Consider the following 21,347-nt stretch of genomic DNA (forward strand, 5'->3'; position numbering starts at 1 on the left):
GCTATTGGATTATTTTGCCATTTAAAGCCAACGGTGGCGTTGTTTATCAGCATAGCAGTGGAGTGGGGAGGGGACAAATATCACTTGGGGAGAAAGAAGGGGTTGGGGGGGGGGGTGCTTGGGTGCACACTACTACACCAGATGTAACACTATTATTTTAGGGCTAGACTCAAATGATCTGCCGCAGAATTTTTCTTTTATTTCCTGCATGCGGCACAGTGGCGGCGATTTCAGTGTGCTGCAGCGGCGTGCAAAATAACAATAGTGTGAGGCTCACTTGCTGCGTCCACAGCATGGAGAAATGTGGACGTGACTCATCGTTATGACACACAAATGTTTTTTTTTGTCCAAGCTATGGTCTGCCATGCATGAGTTTGCATCAACAATTGATGCATTTCATATTAGCAAACCGTTAACAATGTATCATTATTATTATTATTTGCTTAAGCAGCAGTCACATACAGCAATTCATTACCAGTCTTGGCCATGCATATCTTTGTGGTCCCCTAATCTGTAACACTCTTTGGTCTTCAACCAAAGTTTTACGCAGGTATCAAGGCCCTCCTTGGTTATTATGCTGTGTTTGACACGATTTACCAATGTATTCTTCTTGAACGTCCCCAACCCTACATGGGCATCTCAGGTGCACTGCTATCCTGGTTCTTCTCTCGTCCATCTGAATGTGCATTCTTTATAACTGTGCAACAAGGGTTGTCCTCCAATACATACACTGTGCTCCACAAGGTTATATTCTGACTCCTTTGCCTTTCTAAAAGCTATCTCTTACCACTTGGACACATAATTTCCTATTTAAATGAGTCACAATTGCTATGCTGATGCCACCCAGCTCTACACCATTCTTGAACCACCAAACCCAAATAGCATGGTTTGCCCTAATACCTCACATGGATGATGTATCAGATTGGATAGGTCCCAGTTTTCTGCAGCTCAATATTGTAAAAATGTACGTTCTCCTATTCAGGGAGAAAGCTGTCCTAAGGAAGGCTTCCCTGTCAAATGTTTGTCTTCTTAACGCTAATATCAAACTGGTAAAGAGAGCATGTCATCTGAGCATTTAAAGTATTCCCATATATAAAAATTTTGTGGAACATACTACCTTAATGTCCCATATTTGCAGTTTAGGTATGCCGACTGTTGCCGAAACCCTTATTCATGCATATGTCACTTTTTGGCTAGATTGTTGAAATTATATCCTTTATTGTCTTCCCAAATCGTTCATATCAAAACTTGCTGATCCAGACCATTAAAAATGTCGCCGCAACAAATTCTCACCCACACCCACACATGTGAGAACATCACCCCCGTACTTCGTTCCCTCCACTGGTCACCCATCCACTCTCACATTAATTTTCAGATTGCCATCGCTGACTTCAAGATTCTCCATGGTTCCACCCCACCTACCTTTCCTCTCTCATCTCTGTTTATTCCCCATGGGGAGTTGCTCTATCTCCTCAGCTGCCCCTGCAGTGTGGAATTCCCTTCCTCTCAATATCCGTGCTATTGACTCCCTCTCATTGTTGAAGTCCACACTATGATTGAGTGTATGACTGTTTTAGACCATTCAAGGTGGTTGTGTGTGATTGTGGATATATGGTAAATAGGTTCCCCCTCATTGCATTGTATTTATACATCAGCCGCATGTAGTGGGTTTGTTTGAACGTTTTATTTTAAATTTTAACCGTATTTAATGTCTGTTACTGTTATGCATGCTTGGTCACCGTGGCAAGTTTCTACGATATTGAATGTTTATTATATATATCGTTTTCCTTTCCACTGTCTTGATATGTATATAGTGTTAAGAAGTTGTCTAAGTGTACATTATCATTATTATGAAGTAGTGTTCCCAATATCGTAACAGTATATTCAGTATTAGAAATGGACTGCTTTCAGCCCACATTATGCAGAGTGATAATACAAATATGACTGGTAGATGAAAATGTGAGTGATCTTTAAGTAGAGAAAAATACCATTATATTGGATAAAATAATACAAAAGCAGTACTCATATTTGGATCTTTTTAAAAATATAAAATACAGTAAAGTATTAAATATTGAGTTTACTGTATGTCATTCAGGTGTATGAACATATTGTGTATTATTTGCAAGGAAAATGCCCTGTAGCAGTTAGGAGCAGCAATATATCATAAATCTGGGTAAATAGATATGGAATTTTCCCAGCTAGAGATTAAGTGGCAGTTTATATGTTTTAAATTGTGTTTATATTGTTGGTAAAATACTGTACAAAAACGTATAAATATTCAGTAAATTGTGCAGAAAAATATATGTAATATCAGGCACCTTCATAATAAATTTGCTAAATCAATTTTGCAAAGAATACAAACTAAGCATAATATAAAAAAGACATGCTGAACGTAAAAAAAATCAATTAAAAATAACCTCACGTAATGCTATTGGATTTTTGCAGGATTTAATCGACCCAAGAAATATTGCCAAGGAGCAAAAAGAAAGTGAGAGTGAATTGCACTGAGTGGGGGTGATAGACAGGCCAGCAGATTCCATTTTCTCCCACTACATCACACCCTGTCAGAAATCATTAATAGTGCCACGCCAATCCTTACAGCATGTGACCCGTGCTTTGTGATACTCCTATTTTGCCTTTAAAAATACAATGAATACCAACAAATGAGCACGTATTGGTGAAATGTGCAAGCCTCGGAGCAAGGACATAATTTCTGAGTGATACAAAGCCTAGTGAATGACTCTTCCAAGAGCTTGATACTTTCCAGTCAATATAACTGCTACCCTTTCAAAATACCCCATTTGCCACCACATCTCCCTTTGCAATATTTAACAAAGGCCATGTCAACATAACCTTGGGGAAGCAGGTTCGCCACTTGTTGAGTTTCACAGCTCGACTCCAGTGGCTACCCTGATTATTACTGCAGCTGTATTAACCATACAAATGTGCAGTCTGCTTCAGAGTGGACGTTAAAATATTGCGTGACGTTATTAGCAAGAGCGTGCGAGTGGCATGTCCCAAATTTGGCATGTTCTAAAAATCACCCATACATTTTGTGGTACGGACTAATTTCATTTACTGGTTGGGCATTGATTCAGCCCATCATTCATCTGGCATCCATAAAATGAATACAACAAATGGAGAAGTCAACAGTGGTTGTCCTATAGATCGACTCTTTCCTGTTAAAGAAATGTGGACTTTCCACCACTGGCTCAAGGTTTAAAACAGGAGATGAGCAATCAATAATATCCACCCTTAACCACTCAGGATACTAAACTTGAATGCAATTACTCATTTAAGTCTCAAACTGAACACACCAAGAAACTGCAGCAGACCATACTAGACTCAAGTACCTCACATTCCTCTGAACTTTCACACATTCCAGTGAGGTTGCATTAACCTTGTTATTTGCATATATTAATACACAAACTCTTACTAATTTCCTCCACGAGGCCATTACAGTTTGTTCATATTTCTAATGCGCCTAATATTACTACCGTTGAAATATCTGTCTATTCTCCCTTTGCATTCACACTTAATTTATGTTATTAATAATACTTCAAAGGAAATCGGGTCCCTTTTATCACGCAAATTCTGAGTTTAGGGATCGTGATGTACAAATCATTAGTCTGTTTCCGGAATGGAGTAGAGCTCCCACATCTGGAGTGGTTTGTCAAAGTCAACACCAAAATACCTTCACAGAATCCAATTGGAAGCTTATTGTTGATATAGCCCCGTTTCTCATCATAACTGATGCCTCCCTCTGCCCTTTCTACAGGTACATCTATGGTCAGTGTGCTGCTGAACTGTCCCTCAATTCTATATTAACGTTGCTTTACTTGTGAAACTCTCCTCTCTTCATCTCGTCATGTAAATAAACCAGCCACACGGAGTCCTTAGCCTCATCCTACACACCTAACACTGATAATATTTGCAACTCATTCCCCCCCCCCCCCCTCTCAACTCACTTTATTACAACTTGCACTCTATTGAGATGACTTTGTCAATCACTTATCATGCTCAGATCTACACTGCTTATGCGGATTAGGTATATCCCTCTCTTGGCCCTCAGACCTCGACATTGGTGTTTAGCTCCTGAACCCATTGCCATAAGCATGAATAGCATTAGGGTCCATGATAACTTCACACATGTTGCTGTACATTTTCAATTAAAACAATGGACTGACCATATTTACAATTCAGGCAATCCCATGAAACAAAACACTTCTGATTATCTGTCCCTGAAGCTCACATTAACCCCAGATATGCAGATCATTGTTATCGAGAAAATAAATTACCAAATCCTAAACCATTTAGTTTAATATATTCGTCATGTGCTTTGTAAAACAGTTTTTATATTCAGTATTTATATTATTAACCATTTCTGCCAACTAGTTCCATGAATGCCATTTTGGTATCATGTTGACAAAACCTCATTATTATTCTCATGATTATTACTCGTCAGTTGTACTTGGCACATCGATTCCAAAAGAATAATGTGTTGACTCATGCCCATAATTGGTCATCTTGAGCTGTTTACTTTTATTTGAGAATGATAATGTTGAGCCTCACTCACTTGCCGTGGTGAATAAGCATGCGAATTTTTTTCTCACTTGTGCTTGTGATTGCCTCTTGATTCTAATCCATTTCAATGAATTAGTAATCTATGGCCTTTAACCAGGTGTGAGGCCATTGACCTTTCTTGCTTTTGCAATGGGTACTTAGGTAATTGTAATCATGTGGTGACATTTAGACTTCTTTCTGCTGTTTACGGTAATGTTCACTTTTGGGATGACCTACTTTTGTAAATGATGTCACAGGGCCTTTAATAACCACTTCACAGTAAATGGTGTGCTTTGATAATTCCCTAAAGGAGTTACCCAATTGCTGCGGAAATTGAATCATTGACTAGGCATATAACGTGGCTCAGTCGTGAGTGTGCTCGTCTCCACGTTGCCCAATTGCCTGCACTCACTTGTTGAATTTATGAATGAGCATCTTGATCTGACTGAAATCCGGTCGCTCCGCTGGGTCTTCGGCCCAGCAGCGTTGCATGAGAAGCCCAAGCTCCTCAATGTGACAAGATTCATCCGTGGATGGCCGGAAGTATGGACGTTGGCCATTCTTCACTTTCTGTACAATCTCTGGAAATAGCAGCAGAATAAATTCCAGTTATAGCCCCATTCAAACAAACATCATTGTCACGAGCCAAACTCCTCCATAAAACCACCACCTGGCAGCGTTAACTTAGTCGGCATTCTTTATTTTAGTCATGGTCCTAGTCCAGTCGATGACAACATATTTAAATTTAGTAAAATCTTAGTCTGTGGATTTTATTTAGTCATTGTCCGATATCACTCACCACTGATTTTAGCTATGGCCAGATGGTGCACTCAGGGTTCAGAGCTCACTCTGCCACCACTCCAACCCGAGCACATTTATATTGAAATATAAACGAAGATTTATCAAAATGTGTTCACTATCATTCATTGAAGCCAGGCAAAAGTGTGGTTGGTGGAGTGAAGCACGCAGGTGTACAATCCACTGTGGATCTATTGGCATTGTGTGGATGCCTGCAAACATTTTTTCTATTCATGAGCCTCCTAACTGTGGTCCAAGGATCCCAGGTCAGGAACCAACGTTTCATAGCAATAATAACGCAGGTCTATATGCATGGCACCATCTCCATGCTCATGACAGCGGCTCACCTTTAGGGCTGAGGTCCATCCCCTCCACATAGAAGGTTCCATTTCTTAAGGCAATCTCCTGCAGGATTATGCCAAGGCTATAGACATCACCTTTCTGGGTGCCTTGTGGAGGTGGGTGCTCTAAACGCAGAAGCTCTGGTGCTGTCCAAAGCTTCTCTGTGGAACACACGACAAAAGATAAGGCCAGTATAGTCACACACAAAGGTTAAAATAATTATTTCCTTATTTTGCTTCATTTTTCGATTGGTTGCAAAACGTTTTCAGTACCTGAAATTATCAAAAACAAAATTACGTTGATTTTGTACGAAAATAGTGTTTTTGTCTTACTTCAAGATGCTGCTTATGACATCTATGCAAATGTTGCATATTGTAATGCAATTGCATTGTGAATGTGTCTCAATCCGTTAATATGATACGCATATTATCTTTTTAATAACAAGGTAAAATAAAACCCTATTGTAAAAAACTTGGTGATTCTGATCTTTCTTTGTGAAAAATAGTTGATCCAAAAGCTGACTGAACAGTGAGACCACAGAGACTGTTGACCATATCTGGAAATAATTGACCAACCTTTTTAAGCAGAGGTACTCCCATTCAGCTAATGAATTTAATTTTAAATATGGGTTAAGATTGCCAAGCAATCCTCCTTGAGATGTTTGTAAGCAAGTAAATCCCCCGTTTTAAAAGGAAATTTGCATTTCCTAAAAGAGAATTTTTATTTTGTATTTTCTGGGCTATTATTAGCCATTTTTTTCAGAAAAGTGTGAGCAATTATGTGACTGTTCGTATTTTAGTATTATACTTGAATTCTCAAGCAAAATCAGTAGATAGAGTAAAGTGTGTTTTTCCCCAACATGGTTCTCATGGCGTCAAACAATGCAACAAGCACGGATGCATGCATGGTACACACAACGTTTAAATTGGCTTGTATTTCCTCTTACATAACATATAGAAATGACCAAAAATGCTCTTGTTGGAGTGTAAATGTACGCATTATATACACATGTAAAATATGCATCTATGTTATCGTTATGCAACTTGACAGCCTAAGCAAGAGTGTGGCAGGCCACAGGCACACGTATAATGAAGCCGCATTCCTTGGAGTAAATGAACAGCTGTGGGTGACTGGACGCCTTTGCACACAACGCCATTTGGCAGAGCCATCCTGGTTGACTCGACTCTGCTGAAAGGGCTGGTCGTGGAATTCATGCACTTCACTTGACAGTGCTTTATTTCTCCAAAATATGTAGGTGGGTCATGGTGGTGGCAAGTGAGCACCAATTCATACCGGGTGACTCAATTACATGCAACCACTTTTTGGTGCCAAAGCAAAAGAACAACAATTAAAAAAAAGTGTCTCTTACACAGAGTTGGTAATATAGCACATGCACCTGTGCACATGTACAGCACACTGACACACACACACACCGAAAGATTTCCACTCTACACCACTGGGATACCGTATCTTGCACAAGCTCCGTAATAAAAATGCCAGAAGATCAAGGCGATGTCAAATGGCGTCACGTGAAAGGCGCTCCGCTCATTACACCAAGAGATACGGCAGTCGCGATTGTGACAGCAGCAACACAGATATGTACAATTGCAGCCCAATGATGGAAGCCCATTGTTTTATTCTATTTTTTTGTCTGGTCGCAGCTTGATAAACCACGTAAGAACGTAAATGTAATGAATAAAAATAAACGTGGGCGTAAAAAAAAATAATGAAAATAAACAAATGTTAAAATCGACTCACCTGACCCATCAGTTTCCACGATCACGGTTTCAGTTTGCTCATGGTGCTGCTCCGTGATCGCCCAGTACAGTACAGCACGTGACAGCGCTGTTTTTAGCGCAGAAACAAGAAAATATCTCAAAAATATATTTTAAAAATTAGCAACCATGGCAGCAACCGCTGCTATGCATGTCACTAATTTTTTTTAAAGCCATCAAGGTTTTATAACAAATTTTTGCGCTAAAAACAGCCTTGAAGTGATGTCACAGATTATTGATATGCGTGAGCACATGGTTGTGCATTATTACGATTTGCATTGCGTTACTGCAAAACACATGCAAATCAGCACGTTACTTGTACTGGATATGATTTCTACATTGGGAGCAATGTTTACGTGACTTATCAAGCGCTTCAAAGTAAAAAAGCTAAATGGTCTGACATTTTGGACAGCGGCATTTTCATTTATAAAATGGAAAATACGGAAAATGAAATAAAAGTGTAAGCAAATCATAAAATAATAAAAATCCAATCATCATGGCGTTGGTAATAGAATAACTTTATGGCCTAATAAGGTAGGCAAATTTGAAGCCGCAAAAGTCCACCATTGGACATTATTTGTTTTTATTTCTCGAGTATTTTCCTTGTGCTGAAGAAAAAGCAGGCACGATTGGGACATGGAAGAACATACTTGCATAAAGGGAGTGCATATCCTCGCATTCACTGCATGAACGGAAGCTGGCCAGCCCGTAATCCGTGATCTTGAGGACAAATCGGCTGTCCACCACACAGTTGGAGGATTTGAGGCTTCCGTGTGATCCAATAACACTGTTGTGCAGGAACAGCATTCCCTGTCGTGACAGTGGAGGAATAGCGCATTAAAAAAAAATCTGATTGCATTGGTGTACCTGTGCTGGAGGCTTGTGAGGAGGCTAAATGTCTTCTCTTATTTGCTATTTAAATCACCCCACTATTTGCGTCCTCTTTTCAAGTGTGTCCGTTGGCATAGCATGTTTTTTTTAAAGCAATTGCTGGGTTGATTGGGCAAGCATTGCCAGGAAGTGCTTGATTCAATTTGGTTTGGTCACAAGGGAAATAGAAGAAGTGCAAAGCTATCACCATGCTTCACTGCCTTTATCCCCTTAGATTCTGAAAATTGCAGACCTCATTTGTGGGTTGAATCAACTTGGAGAGAGAGAATGCACATAATATACAAACCAATGTTCATTTTAAAAAATGAAGATGCATTACATTTAGCGAAACACCTCAATTGGGAAGAAAATAGTTTGGGACCACGTAAGTAAATCTGAATACAAACAAATAACACGTTAAGCAAATAAAAGATAACAATACCAGTTAAGGTTTGTATTAAGGTTCATGCTATGAAGCATGGAACGCAGTATTGATCTTACCTTCACTATGTCATTGATTAAGGAATATCGGAACACCCAATCCAGCGTAATGCTTTCGTTTTCTAAAATGTCCTGTTAAAAGAAATATCCGGGCATGTCACACCTTTCATTACACACACATGTAATGATTAAATACATACTTAAATAACCTAACCTGCTACAAAACAATAGAAAAATTAGATGTGAGCCACACACTGCTTCATTGGGAAATATTCTGAGGCATATGATATCAACATTTTATTAAGAACGCCTCTTAAAATGAGGAGAAAATGGTTTCGAATACCTAAAAATTTCACGTATTCACTATTAGATACATAGTAAACGAAGGCACTTCAAATCAACACCGCTAATGTGTTGTAATTTGTGACTGTTGATATTAAAAGCTACACAGACTTCCTTCCAATGCTTTAATTAGGCTAGGGACTGCAGAGGTTATTATCTCCAGTAATACAATTAATTGAACAGTCATTAATTAAACCTCACATTTGTCCTTCTTGTCCGTTTAGAAATGTTTAAATTAATAAAGAAAGAAACGAATACCATAAACATCGAATTTGCATTTATATTGATTTCTCAATCAAGTATGCGTAGTTTGTTATAAACACGGACAAAATGATTTTACCAGGTAAGGCCCACTGAGCTGTATAGCTCTTGTTCAGAAGTGACCTGGCCAAAGATGATAGCTCAACAAAGTGGCTTATCATGTTCAAATTTATAGCAGCCAAATACACTAAATGCATGTTTCTAAATTTGGGGGGGGGGGGGGGGGAACCGAAAGACCTGGAGAAAAATCCACGCGACCACAGGGAGAGTATGCAAACTCCAAATATACAGGCGTCAGGGTTGGAATGGAATCCACGACCTCCAGTATACCTGGCAAGGGATTTAACACCTCGCGACCATGGCACCCTGAATAATAGGGTATAATTAAAAGATAGTATGACCGTTCAACTTTCCCGGAACATACGCACAATAATCCCACATTTCCAAGACCATTTAACACAGGTGCCAAACCAGGCTGAGATCTGTCCTCATTAATTTATTGGACTCATACCCTCCCATCCCATGCCGTCCCCACTACTTGCCCCTCCACACCCCTGCCCCTTCCCACATCATCCACCTGTGACTTTGTGTCCAACCCTAGGCGGATGCACCTACACTGGGTAAGTATTTAAGCAAGATCGATTGATGGCGGTGATGGTCATTAAAAATGTATATACGGTATAAACACTATCTACACATATAATAAGACAAAAAAGACAAGATTCAAACATGCACTGAATCTGGTTGATCCTGGTTACTGTCTACCTGGACAAGGACATGCTATCAACGTTGGCCTTAAAGGGTTTCACGTGATGGTAGCTTAGGCTGTAAGTTATATTTAGTAGGTAAAGGTATTACTTTGAAATATGTGTAAAAGTGGTAATCATTTTCATTAAACAAACGTGCATTCAGAGTTTGAATGAACACTTAATGGAAGAGTTCTCCCAGGCCGTGGCTTGGGTCTGCTTATCAAAACCCAGGTACATTTGTAGTGACATCAGGGATATCACTGTATAGTGCCGACCTGAGAGGGCCATGGCACGCGATGCCCTGTCATCACATACACCCCGTGGGCGGGTGTAGTACCAGCCCTAGCGGGGCTTGGTGTGCGCTGGGATCGCGTGAGCACCACACATAGCGTGTGGTGCGGGCCCCCACAAGGGGGAGTGGGAGAGTGTCAGCCCAGGGGCAGGGTGGCCCCGGGCCATGGCACTCTGGTTGACCCTGCAGACACGTGATCTGGAGTGTCCACAGAGAGGCCCCCAGGTGGGGGGGACTAGGGGGGATCACGTGTCCGGGGAGAGCTCTCGAGAGGGAGCTAGAAGGCTCAAGAAGGGGGCGGGGCCAAGGACGGAGCGGCCCCCGACCCGTGGGGGGATATAAGGCGGGTCCCGGAAAAGGACCGGGGTCGCTGCATTCTCCAAGCTGGAAGCTCTACATCTCAAGCTGGAAGCTCTACGTCCTACGAGGCAACCACGTGGTCGGAGACCCGAGTGAGGGTCCGACCCTTCGTAGCTGTAACTCCTCTGTATAGTGTAGTAAGCTGGATGGTCACCACCCTAGGCTGCATCTGGTAAAGGGGCAGTTACCCCTTTGTGTTACGGTGTTACATATAAAAGTGTTGCCTCTAAAAGGAACAACGTCTGCGACTCAGTTGGATGCACTACACATTTATAAATTCATGGGTACAGGCGAGATGTTAACTACCTCGCCTGGTATATAGGAGGTCGTGGGTTTGATCCCATTGATTTTTCTCCGGGTTCTCAGGTTTATTTCCTTCCACATTGAGAGACATGCGTTTAGAGTATTTGGCTACTGTAAATGTCCACCTAATCAGCTACTTCGTTGAGCGATCATTTGTGGCCAAGTCGCTTCTGAAAAAGAGCTATATAGCTCAGTGAGCCTTACCTCGCAAAACAATTGTTTAGTTTAAACTCGGATTCATGACTATCCCAGCTTAGGTCTCAAGCTGGAAGCTCTACGTCTCTGGTCCTCTCCACCAACAATTCGAACTGTCTTTCCCCTTCACTGTCTGTGCTATGAATTATCTCTCCATGTTTAAATATAACAACTGCTTCTTTGGAATCCTCCTATAGAACCATCAGTAATGTGTACCTCCTGGTCACCACCACTCATTCTGTACAGTGTCTTGAGATAAATATTGTATTCCACACTGAGAGACCTAAATGGGATTGATGTAGCGCATGCTTGGTGTATGTACTTAATTTCTCACAGCATGAAATGTATTTGCAAATATAGTATATAATAATGTATGATATTCTTGAGACAACATCTGTCATTAAACAGTGAACTTTAAAAAAGCTGCTTGGCAATGACAGAACATTACAGAAACAGTCAATAGCTATACCATTTTAGAGACTGCTAACGGGTATATTCGAAAAGTGTACAAGGTAATGGTGCAGCCTCGCAGTTGCTTGCTCATGCCAGTGCTGGTGGAACAGCCTCCACTCGTGTGCTGACCATAGCTACATGGCAGCATTCCCCACACTAACGGCAGTGCATACACTTGTACACAGGCAGAGCATGCCATGTTTTACATGTGCTCGTGAGAGGTGCCACAATTTCAGCTTCACGCATCTGGTATTGCTTACAGTTTTGGTAATTGGATTTTTATTTTACTACATCGCCATTAATTGAATGCGCACTAGTCCACTCCTAGAATCGAATGTAATTTTAATTGTACAGTGTTCCTTCACTCAAGGCGCCTGACAGATTAAAAGACGGTGACAGAATATAATGATTCAGATGGGAGGGGCGTGAAAGGAGTGAGGAATGAGTGACTGCGATAGAGGGTACTTCGGGATCACGAAATGGTAGGGGAGGGACGGGAAGGAGTGGAGGGGTGAGAGGAGGTAAAGGGCAATAGAGAATACGTAACACATACGCAGCTGTGCATTTCAGCTTGGACTTACCTGTAGGCTGCCCCGTGGACAATATTCAGTGACAATACAGATGTTTGGGGGATCGATGCATGCTCCCACAAACCTTGTCAAATGCTCATTCAGAACATCTCTCATCTGTCAATACATAGCACAAGCCAGGCAAAGAATGAGCAGTGCCATACTTGCTTTGTCAGTCTCCAAAAATTCTATATTTTGTCTGATCTCACGTATGTTGCAGCAATGTGACAACAGATTCACAAAAGCATGCCAACACATACAATTACAACACAAATTAAAAAGCACATTCACAAGCCAATTGTATTAAGTCACAAAGCTTCATAGTTTACATTTATATGTGCATGATTATCTATAATCCGAGATGTATGATGCATTCAACACAAGACACGTTTATACTTACATGTTTAAGCTCAAACAACACCTCTCTGGTCAGCTCAATCTTCTTTTTGTTGATTGGCTTTATGGCAACCAGATTTCCCTGTCAAACGATATCAGTATTGCACTTTAATGCCATATTGCATTTTTGTAGATAAGAGCGCATTGTAAGCCGCGTGTATTAATAAATATTTGATGAAACTGCTACTTTTACAAAATGAAACTATTCATTTCCCTCAAGCCATAGTATGATCGAAAGCAATAATCTATCACCATGTGTGTGGCAACTGATACGAGAATGGCAATTATGTAACTCTCTGAAGCTTGTTAAGTCTGGATAAATGAGGAATTTTGGAAAATACTGCGTGTTTTGCTGAAATACTGAAGTTTTGAATACATCAGGAATATAGTATACATTTTTCAAATTAAAAGTTAATGTAGACCTATAAGCAGTTTGTGTAGATATGAACTCATTCCAAAAATAATAATAAAAACAATTGATCCCATTAAATTCGTTGATCATTTTCGGTTGTACTTGTTGTAAGGGTGATCATTTATGTTACATAGGAAAACCACTAAATAACCACATTTTATTTGTTTTTTTTTCTATTTTAGTCTGGGACATCCCTATGCAGTCTAAGCTTGTAAGCCCATGGACCATAATGTCAATCGTACAAGTTAGACAAATAACTGTAAGTCAGTATGCTGGTGGAAAACATACCCTGTAGTACCCCGTCTTCGCAAACATTTGGTTCCTTCCCTGTGTGGTGAGTAGTGATCCACAGCTGGAGCCCCTCTGGACGCAGACACATGCATCAAAAACATGATCACAGCTGCAGATGGTCATATACTCATGGGATGCCTGTTATTGTCAAATAATTGTCCTGTGATGATCTCAGAAGCACACAGGTGTTCAACATTTATTTCCATATTATTTCCCACAAATAGCTCAACACTGTTCAAATGACAGTCAAATGAACATTTCTGAAACCAATCCACGCATTGCGTACACATTTTGGTATGTGTCCGCCACACAATTATGTCACGTAATTCGTTTCTCATGGAAAATGGATACATACATGATATCAATTCCTTTGTGTTATCCATTTAGAATTGTATGAGGTATGTACATAACGCCTAATGATCTCCTTGTGTTTACTGAAATTCACGTGAGAATTACATAAAAAAAACTTTTAAAAATGCATTGATTCGCGTTTTTCTTCCCTACTTACAAATACAAAAATGTATGATTGCCTTTAAAATAATTACCAAATGCAAGTTGCTTTTAATAAGTGGTATTTAAAATATATCCGTACACAGTCACAACCATTAAACAAATAATGAAATGAAAGGATTGCATAGCTTAACTTATACTGGTTCATAGGTTGGTTTGAGATCGTGTCTGGTGATTGGACCAGTCGCACATTGAATCGGATGTGATCATGATGAAGCTTCATGATGCTATTTGTAATTACTGGCGAATCGTCGTACTCAGATTGTAAATGTTGTGGCTTGGCTCTTCAACACACCGGTGTGCTGTACTAGTGACGAATTGGCATGTTCTTTTTACGTGACAACCCTTACTAGTTGGCTGTGTCGGGTGGTGGCGGGTTTTAACGACACATTTATATATTTACGCGATTTAACCTAGAAAAATACCTCTATTATGGACGATATTAGTCGCGAAAGCTTATGTGTTAATTTGACTAATAATGTTAGGGATGACTAATAATTATAATGTGTAGAATAAAAATATAAAGTATATCAATAGATGGCGCCATACTTGGTATGTCTAGAGTAAATAACTAATTAATATGGTAAAGCGTTGCTCGTAGCTTTCTGGTGGGTCGCGGTGCCCGTTTAGAGCCACCAAAATGGATCACAGTGCTTGGTGCATTGGCAAGCACTTACCCAAACGGTCCACAACAAGTCCTATTATCTGTGGTTTCACAGATAAGTGGAGTTGCCTGGAAGATTCATACTATTATCTGCATTTATATGTGGATAAGAGGTGCATCCAGAAGTGGATGGTGCTTGCATTGAATTAGTCCTATTATCTGTATTTATCTGCGAGTGGCCATGCAGATAGGCCGAGTTATTTTTGCGGTTAAATATTGGTAATGGGATTCTCCTAATAGCAGCCCCTGCATCAAGGTGGATAACAAGCGTTTCAAATAAATAACACATTTGAAACCCAATTGTGCACATTTATTCAAGTAACCACATAACCAATTAAACTGTATTTATGATAATATCATTTTTTATAAAATGTACTTTATAAAACATTCTAATATTCGAACCAGGATAAGTTTGATATGTTAATATTGGAGTTCCCAAGTGACAGTCCTAAGCTGTGAGATATTCCTCATCGGGGAGTTTGAGTTTTTTATTCAAATTTAAGAAGAAAAAAAATGTTTTACTTTTAGTAGTTTACAATTCTCATCATCATCTATTATTTATCCACTGCTGGGTGAAGGCCTTCCCATGCTATTGCCCTCCCTCATGATCCATGCTGCCATCTCATTCCTGTACATGTGTAATGACAGGGTGACACCTGTCGGCCTGGATGAGTAATTGTGGTTATGGGTGCATTACGTAATGCCTTATTATAAGGGGGTAAAGGTGAAAGGTGGAGTCAGTCGAGAAGCTCCGGGAACCGGCTCTTGGGTTCTGGAAAAGGGCGCGGCAAGAGGTGGAGCTTGGCCGCCCCGGGGCAAATATAAGGAGGAACGAACCAGAGGTTCGGGGCTGTTTGGAGTCTGGCTGCATCGCTGCCCGTTGTCATTTCTTCGTTCCCCGACCACGTGGCTGATCTGCTGCAAGACCCTCTCCGCCGCTGTCGCTACGCTAGTCGGACAACTGCGTAGCTGTATGCCGGTGATGGGGCTGTGAGTGTTAGGATCGCCTATGTGTTGCTGCGTTACATAATGTATCGCCCAGTGTGCTCTTAATAAATAAGAAGCCTTCTACTCGACGTGTCTCTGAAGTCGCTCACTACATGGGAAGCAGTGGAAATTATTATTATTTTTCTCATTGGAGAGGAGAAAAAAATAAAAATAAAATATGTCGAAGTACCAAAAGAAGCGGAACCCGCCTGGGCGTCTTCCGACAATGACGAGAATGAGACGCAAGGACCTCCTAACAGTCCTGGGAACCACGGTCCTGGTTACCGAAAGCCGCGGCGGGAGAGTTTGGCAGCTGCTAGAGACGGACCGGCGACAGCTTCTCCGCAGCAGCAGCCCGAAGATGGATGGCGCGTGGTGTCGGAGCAGCTGGAGCTCCTGAGGGCGACGGTCTTGCAGTTGGTGGGGCTCATGACGGCGACCACAATGGCGGGGCTGACTGCACGGACCTCGCCGGGGAGAGAAGACCGACTGCCGGAAGACGACGCACTGGCGAGAATGTCCGCGGGCGGAGTGGCTGCCATTACACGCGGCGCAGAGACCACACGGCCAGATGCCGCCATTACGTGCAGCGCGGGAAAAGCACGGTCGGGGGCCGCCATTTTAGGACATGGGCGTGAAGTGACGCCTGCTGCTGTCGACGCTGGAAGAGGGATGGAACGAACCCGCCGACTGCCTCCTGTCAAAGAATTCATCGTGGCAGGGGTGACTGGAGCGCCTTCACCTGGCGCTTCGAGACGGCTTACTGGTCGGTGAACTGGACCGAGGAGGAGGCACTGAGAGCTCTGCTGACAATGTTAGACGACGACGCCCTCGCTGTTTTCCGGGCCATACCCGCCGGGAAGAAGACGACACTCCACGGGGCACATGCTGAGATGGCCGAAGTATACAAGCCACCTTCCAACAGCAGCGGAGGCGAGGGGAGGCCGAGTCGCCCCTTGCCTAACGCATTGCGCCGTTGACGCTGGGAGAGGTGGCGTATCCCGCGGTGGACCCGAAGGCTCTCGACTCCCTGGTAATGGAGAGGATGTTGGGACTGGCACGTCAAATGGGGTCGTCTTGCCAGTTATTGAGGAAGACAAACAGACACCCAGATGGGTGTCTGCAGGCCCACGAGAACTTGCATCGGTTAGCCCAGATGATGGCGTGGATGACAGAACCCAGCCACGATGGCGAGCCGGTTGGGTGGTCGCCACGGAACGTCGCAGTTCAGCCGGCCGTGGACCGGCCGGCGGATGGTGACGTCGCAAAAGCGGTCCCAACGTGGAGTCGCAGATGGAGAGAGGTTCCACGGCGGCCAAGGGACTGGAGGCCGCGCTAGGAGGAGGATCGCCTGCTACGGAGGGCTTCACTTACCTGCTTCCCACTACAGCTAGCCAGAGCACTACGCGCGCGGATGCCAGGGCCTGCATCGAGCCCCGACGACATCTCCGGTGCCCCCGGCTCCATCAACGACTGCTCCCCAACAGGCGAGTCACGATACATCAGACACCCAGCCCATGTTCCAAACTCAGCCATCTAGGCTTTCGAAAGTCATCTCCACCCCGCATCGCACTCATGTTGCCGCCGGGTGGCAGGGTTTAGTTACACAGGGGTGGCCTAGCTCGGGGACACAATAGAGGAAGTTAGCGCGTCGGGTAATCGTGGCCGCTGCGGGGGCCTCGGTGGTGTCTTACTCTATCCAAGTGATTGAGGTGCGTGTATTGGTTGATACAGGTGCGTCCACTACCATTATATCGGACGTGCTTTTTGACTTGTTACCGATCAGGGATCGGCTGGCTAGAGATTCACAAGGACTATTCGTTCCGAGTGATGTATCGTAAATGGATACGACATTGTAATGCCGACGCATTATCCCGCTTTCCCCAAGACTCTGGTTGTGCGTATGTGCTGGGCGCGGGTGATTGTAAACCTCCGGCGGCAGGGCCCACGGCCATCATGGCAGCGCTAGAAGAAGTAGAACCCCCGAGGAGATCACGCCGGAGGATAGTGTTTTTCACCTTACGCGTGCCGAGTGGGGAAGATTGCAAATGGAAGACGTGTCCCTTATGACCTTGCGGTGTCAAGCGGAGGCGAGACATAAAGTGTCTGCTCACTCGGACAGGCCGTGTCCGGTCCTAAGGGATGGTCTTTTGATGTTAGACAAGGATGGATCGCACCGCCACCGCATTGTGGTCCCTGCTGCCCTCTGAGGCAAGCTGACCCAGGTAGTGCACGAGGATAAGCTGTTACATTTCGGTGTGCGAAAAACGCTGCTAACGTTACAACGCGATTATTATTGGCCGGGGATGTCGAGGGACGTGCACCACTTCATTCAAGCTTGCACAGAATGTGCACGTAGGAAACCGCCGCTGAGGAAGTCCCAGCCTCCGCTCAAGTCTATCTCGGTTTCGCGCATCAATGAGTTGGTCGCACTCAACATCCTCGGGCCCTTTCCTGTCACGCAGAGGCGGAACAAGTTTATCTTGGTAGGTGTGAGTATTTTTCACGATGGCCCATGGCCTGGCCACTGCCCGACCAGTCAGCAACCTTTATTGCAGAAGCGTTTATGCATGGATTCGTATTGGATAAAGGTGCCCCCGAGCAGCTTATTATGGATCAGGGGCAGAATTTCTCCTCTAAGCTGGTACTGGAAGTTTGTGATGCGCTGGGTACTAAGGAGATTCGAACATCCCCGTACCATCCCCAGACGGATGGGATGGTAGAACGACTGCATAGGACCCTGATATCTATGCTCAGTCAGGTAGTCAGCTCGGCCCAAACTGATTGGGACCTGCATATTCCAGGGGTGATGGCCGCATACAGGATGGTTCCCCACACTTCCACTGGATTTTCGCCTTTTTTATCATGTACGGGAGGGAGAGTGAACCTCCTATGGAGGTTCAATTGGGTTTGTCTGAAAAAAGGGGTAAATCTAATTTGCCTGCGCCCTTGTAAATTACTCAAGAACGTGTTTTGGCAGCTCGGGAAGCAGCGAAATTAAACACTGCCAAAGCACAGGCGGCTAACGAACGGAATACGGGACAAAAGGACCATGTGTTGCAGTGGGCTGTGGGGGATGGGGCATGGTTACATTGCCCGCAAGTGCCATTGGGAACGTCCCCTAAACTGTATCGGCCAAGGCAGGATCCCGTGGAAGTTGTGGAAGTCAAGCGGCCGCAGTGTGTGCGTATATGAGTGGGCCGTCGCTGTTGATTTGTTCATCCGTCGCGGTTGAAGCCTTATATTCCTCCTCGGACTGACACCTCATCTCCAAATTGTGTACGGCCGGTGTCTGTTGTGTCCGACAAGCCGGGGGAGACGCCTATAGAGAGCGTGCGCCAGGAGGATTGCATTGTGCCGCCGACAGCTTCCGAACCCCTGACCGACGGGACTTGTGATCTCGCCGAACACGAGGAGTCGCTGACCGCGACGGAGGCCGCGACACCTGCGAAGCCGGGAGTGAAACCACCTTCGTTGAGTTTCCTGATGGAGCCCACATCTTGTCAAGGATGCGAAGATTGTCCCCATGGACAGACCGGCGTCGAGAACTCGGTCCAAATGTTTTAAATTTCGATAACATCGTTGTATGCTTGTGTTTGAGGGGATTGAGGGGGTTGCGCTCACGTGTTTCATAGAAGGGAATTTTTTTCTCTTCTTTCTCCTCTCTGTTTCTATTGTTGTTTCTCTTACCTCTCTATGTTGCTGGTTGAAACCTTCCCTTTTATTGCAGATCATTCTGCCCTATTCAGAAACAAATTTTGTCATGTTGTTCCAGTTATGGCAGAACTTTTTCTGCCTCACGTGTGTTTTTGTTGTCATTATTATTAGCCGGGGCGGTTATCTTTTAACCAGGGGGGGGGGGGGGGGGGGGTGATATAATGACAGGGTGACACCTGTCGGCCTGGAGTGGTAATTGCTGTCATTGGTGCATTACGTAATGCCTTACTATAAGGGTTTAAAGGTGAAAGGCGGAGTCAGTCGAGAAGCTCCGGGAACCGGCTCGAGGGTTCTGGAAGGGGGCGTGGCCATAAGTGGAGCTTGGCCATGCCGCGGCAAATATAAGGAGCACCAAACCAGAGGTTCGGGGCTGTTTGGAGTCTTAGGTCTTTGCTGCGTCGCTGCCAGTCATCATCTCTTCGTTCCCCGACCACGTGGCTGATCTGCCGCAAGACCCTCTCCGCCGCTGTCGCTACGCTAGTCGGACAGCTGAGTAGTTGTATGCTGGCGATGGGGCTGTGAGTGTTAGGATCGCCTATGTGTAGCTGCGTTACATAATGTATCGCCCAGTGTGCTCTTAATAAATAAGAAGCCTTCTATTTGATGTGTCTCGAAAGTCTCTAACTACACATGGACTGATCTTGTTGCTCCATCTCCATGGTGGAAGGTACCCTTTGATGCATTGTGTCCTTCGGCTGCCTCATCCATCAGCTATCATACCATCGAGTAATGCGTCCTGCCCAAGCTTATTTACTTATCCAAATTGACAATGTTTCTAATTTTAGTTTGTTCCATAGACCATGTGTTCCTTTTAATGTCTCTGTCCATACTTCTGTTGGCACATCCCAGCTTTTGTTCCATAATCTTTGTTAGTGTCTGTGTTTTCCATGTCATAGCTAGATGTATGCACTGATTCAAAACGTTATTCTTCATTATGATATTCAACTCTCCAAATGCACTCCATCCCGCTACTGTTCTGTATTCCATCGTTTGGATCCCAATATCTCGAATTACTTTCAATAGCTGCTCGAGCTAAACATATTCTGCTGAGTTTTCCAGTTGCTTCCCTTCAGTGATTATTTCATTTTAAGCAAACTGGTAAATTATTTATATTTTACTTATATATCCTAAATCAATATTTACAGCCTTCTCTGTGACATTATTTCATAATTTTTTATTAATTTCAGTGCTTGATAAAATAACTGTCATCAGCAATTCTGAGATGGCTAATACGTCTAAATTCATGTTAAAGCCTTTACATCTTCAATCTAGCCTTCAGAAGATATTTTCTGCCGCTGTGATTTACCATTGTATAAGCATATCTCCTTTCACAACTGCTCTTCTGATTATATTTACTGCTCTCCTCGTGCAACTTCAATATTGCTGTTGTTTCTTTGTAAATAGTAATGATGTCTGTACGTTTGTTATTTGTGCCTTCATTTGTAAAAGCTTGGTTGAAGCTACTTCAGTTTTCACTCACTCAAACGCCTTTTCATAATCGTTCAAATCCATTTGTCTTTTCTAGGCTTTGATTGATACCATGTGTGTGGTCAATGGTGGAACAGCCCTTCCAAACTACAGCTTGCTGAAGTGTTGATTGACCTTTAAATTGTCAATAAATATTAGTATTTTATACTAAAACTTAATTACCTTTTAACGTTGATCGGTGCAATTGTATGCTGTAATAAAACATTATTTATAAGTTCAGTCAAATGATCAAGTCAGATTCTTTTGGCACTCAAATGCAATCAGTTTGGGATATGATCTAGTCAATATGAACTCTAAACCCCTCTTAACTATATTAGCGTTTGGATGGATTAATCGAAACCAGATCTAAATCAAATGCAGATTGCATCAGTTCCACTGCATCCAAATGCACATCAGTATCTCAATAAAACTACAATTAAAAAAATCAAGAGCAAGATCATTTTCACAAGCAGTGAATAGATGTACCCTTCCCAAAGGCGTATGGAATTCCCATCACTGGCTTAGGGTCGTAAACAGGACATGGGGTGACATGGCTTGAGATACAGCACATATGCACGCTGCTATTTGCT

The 21,347-nt window shown here is 43.1% G+C and overlaps 1 protein-coding gene across 3 annotated transcripts in view; it reads right to left on the minus strand.

The window, feature by feature from the left end:
- The window catches only part of LOC133346447 (atrial natriuretic peptide receptor 1-like), a 96,514-nt gene that overhangs the window by 31,455 nt on the left and 43,712 nt on the right, over positions 1–21,347 (minus strand). For 2 of the 3 annotated variants that reach the window (XM_061558019.1, XM_061558018.1), the window contains exons 9-16: positions 13,410–13,484; positions 12,714–12,791; positions 12,326–12,430; positions 8,850–8,921; positions 8,129–8,288; positions 7,462–7,548; positions 5,709–5,864; positions 4,976–5,144 (exon numbers count right to left, since the gene is read on the minus strand). In XM_061558019.1, the coding sequence (XP_061414003.1) occupies positions 4,976–5,144; positions 5,709–5,864; positions 7,462–7,548; positions 8,129–8,288; positions 8,850–8,921; positions 12,326–12,430; positions 12,714–12,791; positions 13,410–13,484 (902 nt within the window). The remainder of the gene's footprint in view (positions 1–4,975; positions 5,145–5,708; positions 5,865–7,461; positions 7,549–8,128; positions 8,289–8,849; positions 8,922–12,325; positions 12,431–12,713; positions 12,792–13,409; positions 13,485–21,347) is intronic. The other variant, XM_061558020.1, reaches the window with a different exon arrangement.

Source organism: Lethenteron reissneri, chromosome 24 (genome assembly GCF_015708825.2).
Source record: "Lethenteron reissneri isolate LAM-NWPU_2019-01 chromosome 24, ASM1570882v1, whole genome shotgun sequence".
NCBI lineage: Eukaryota > Metazoa > Chordata > Hyperoartia > Petromyzontiformes > Petromyzontidae > Lethenteron > Lethenteron reissneri.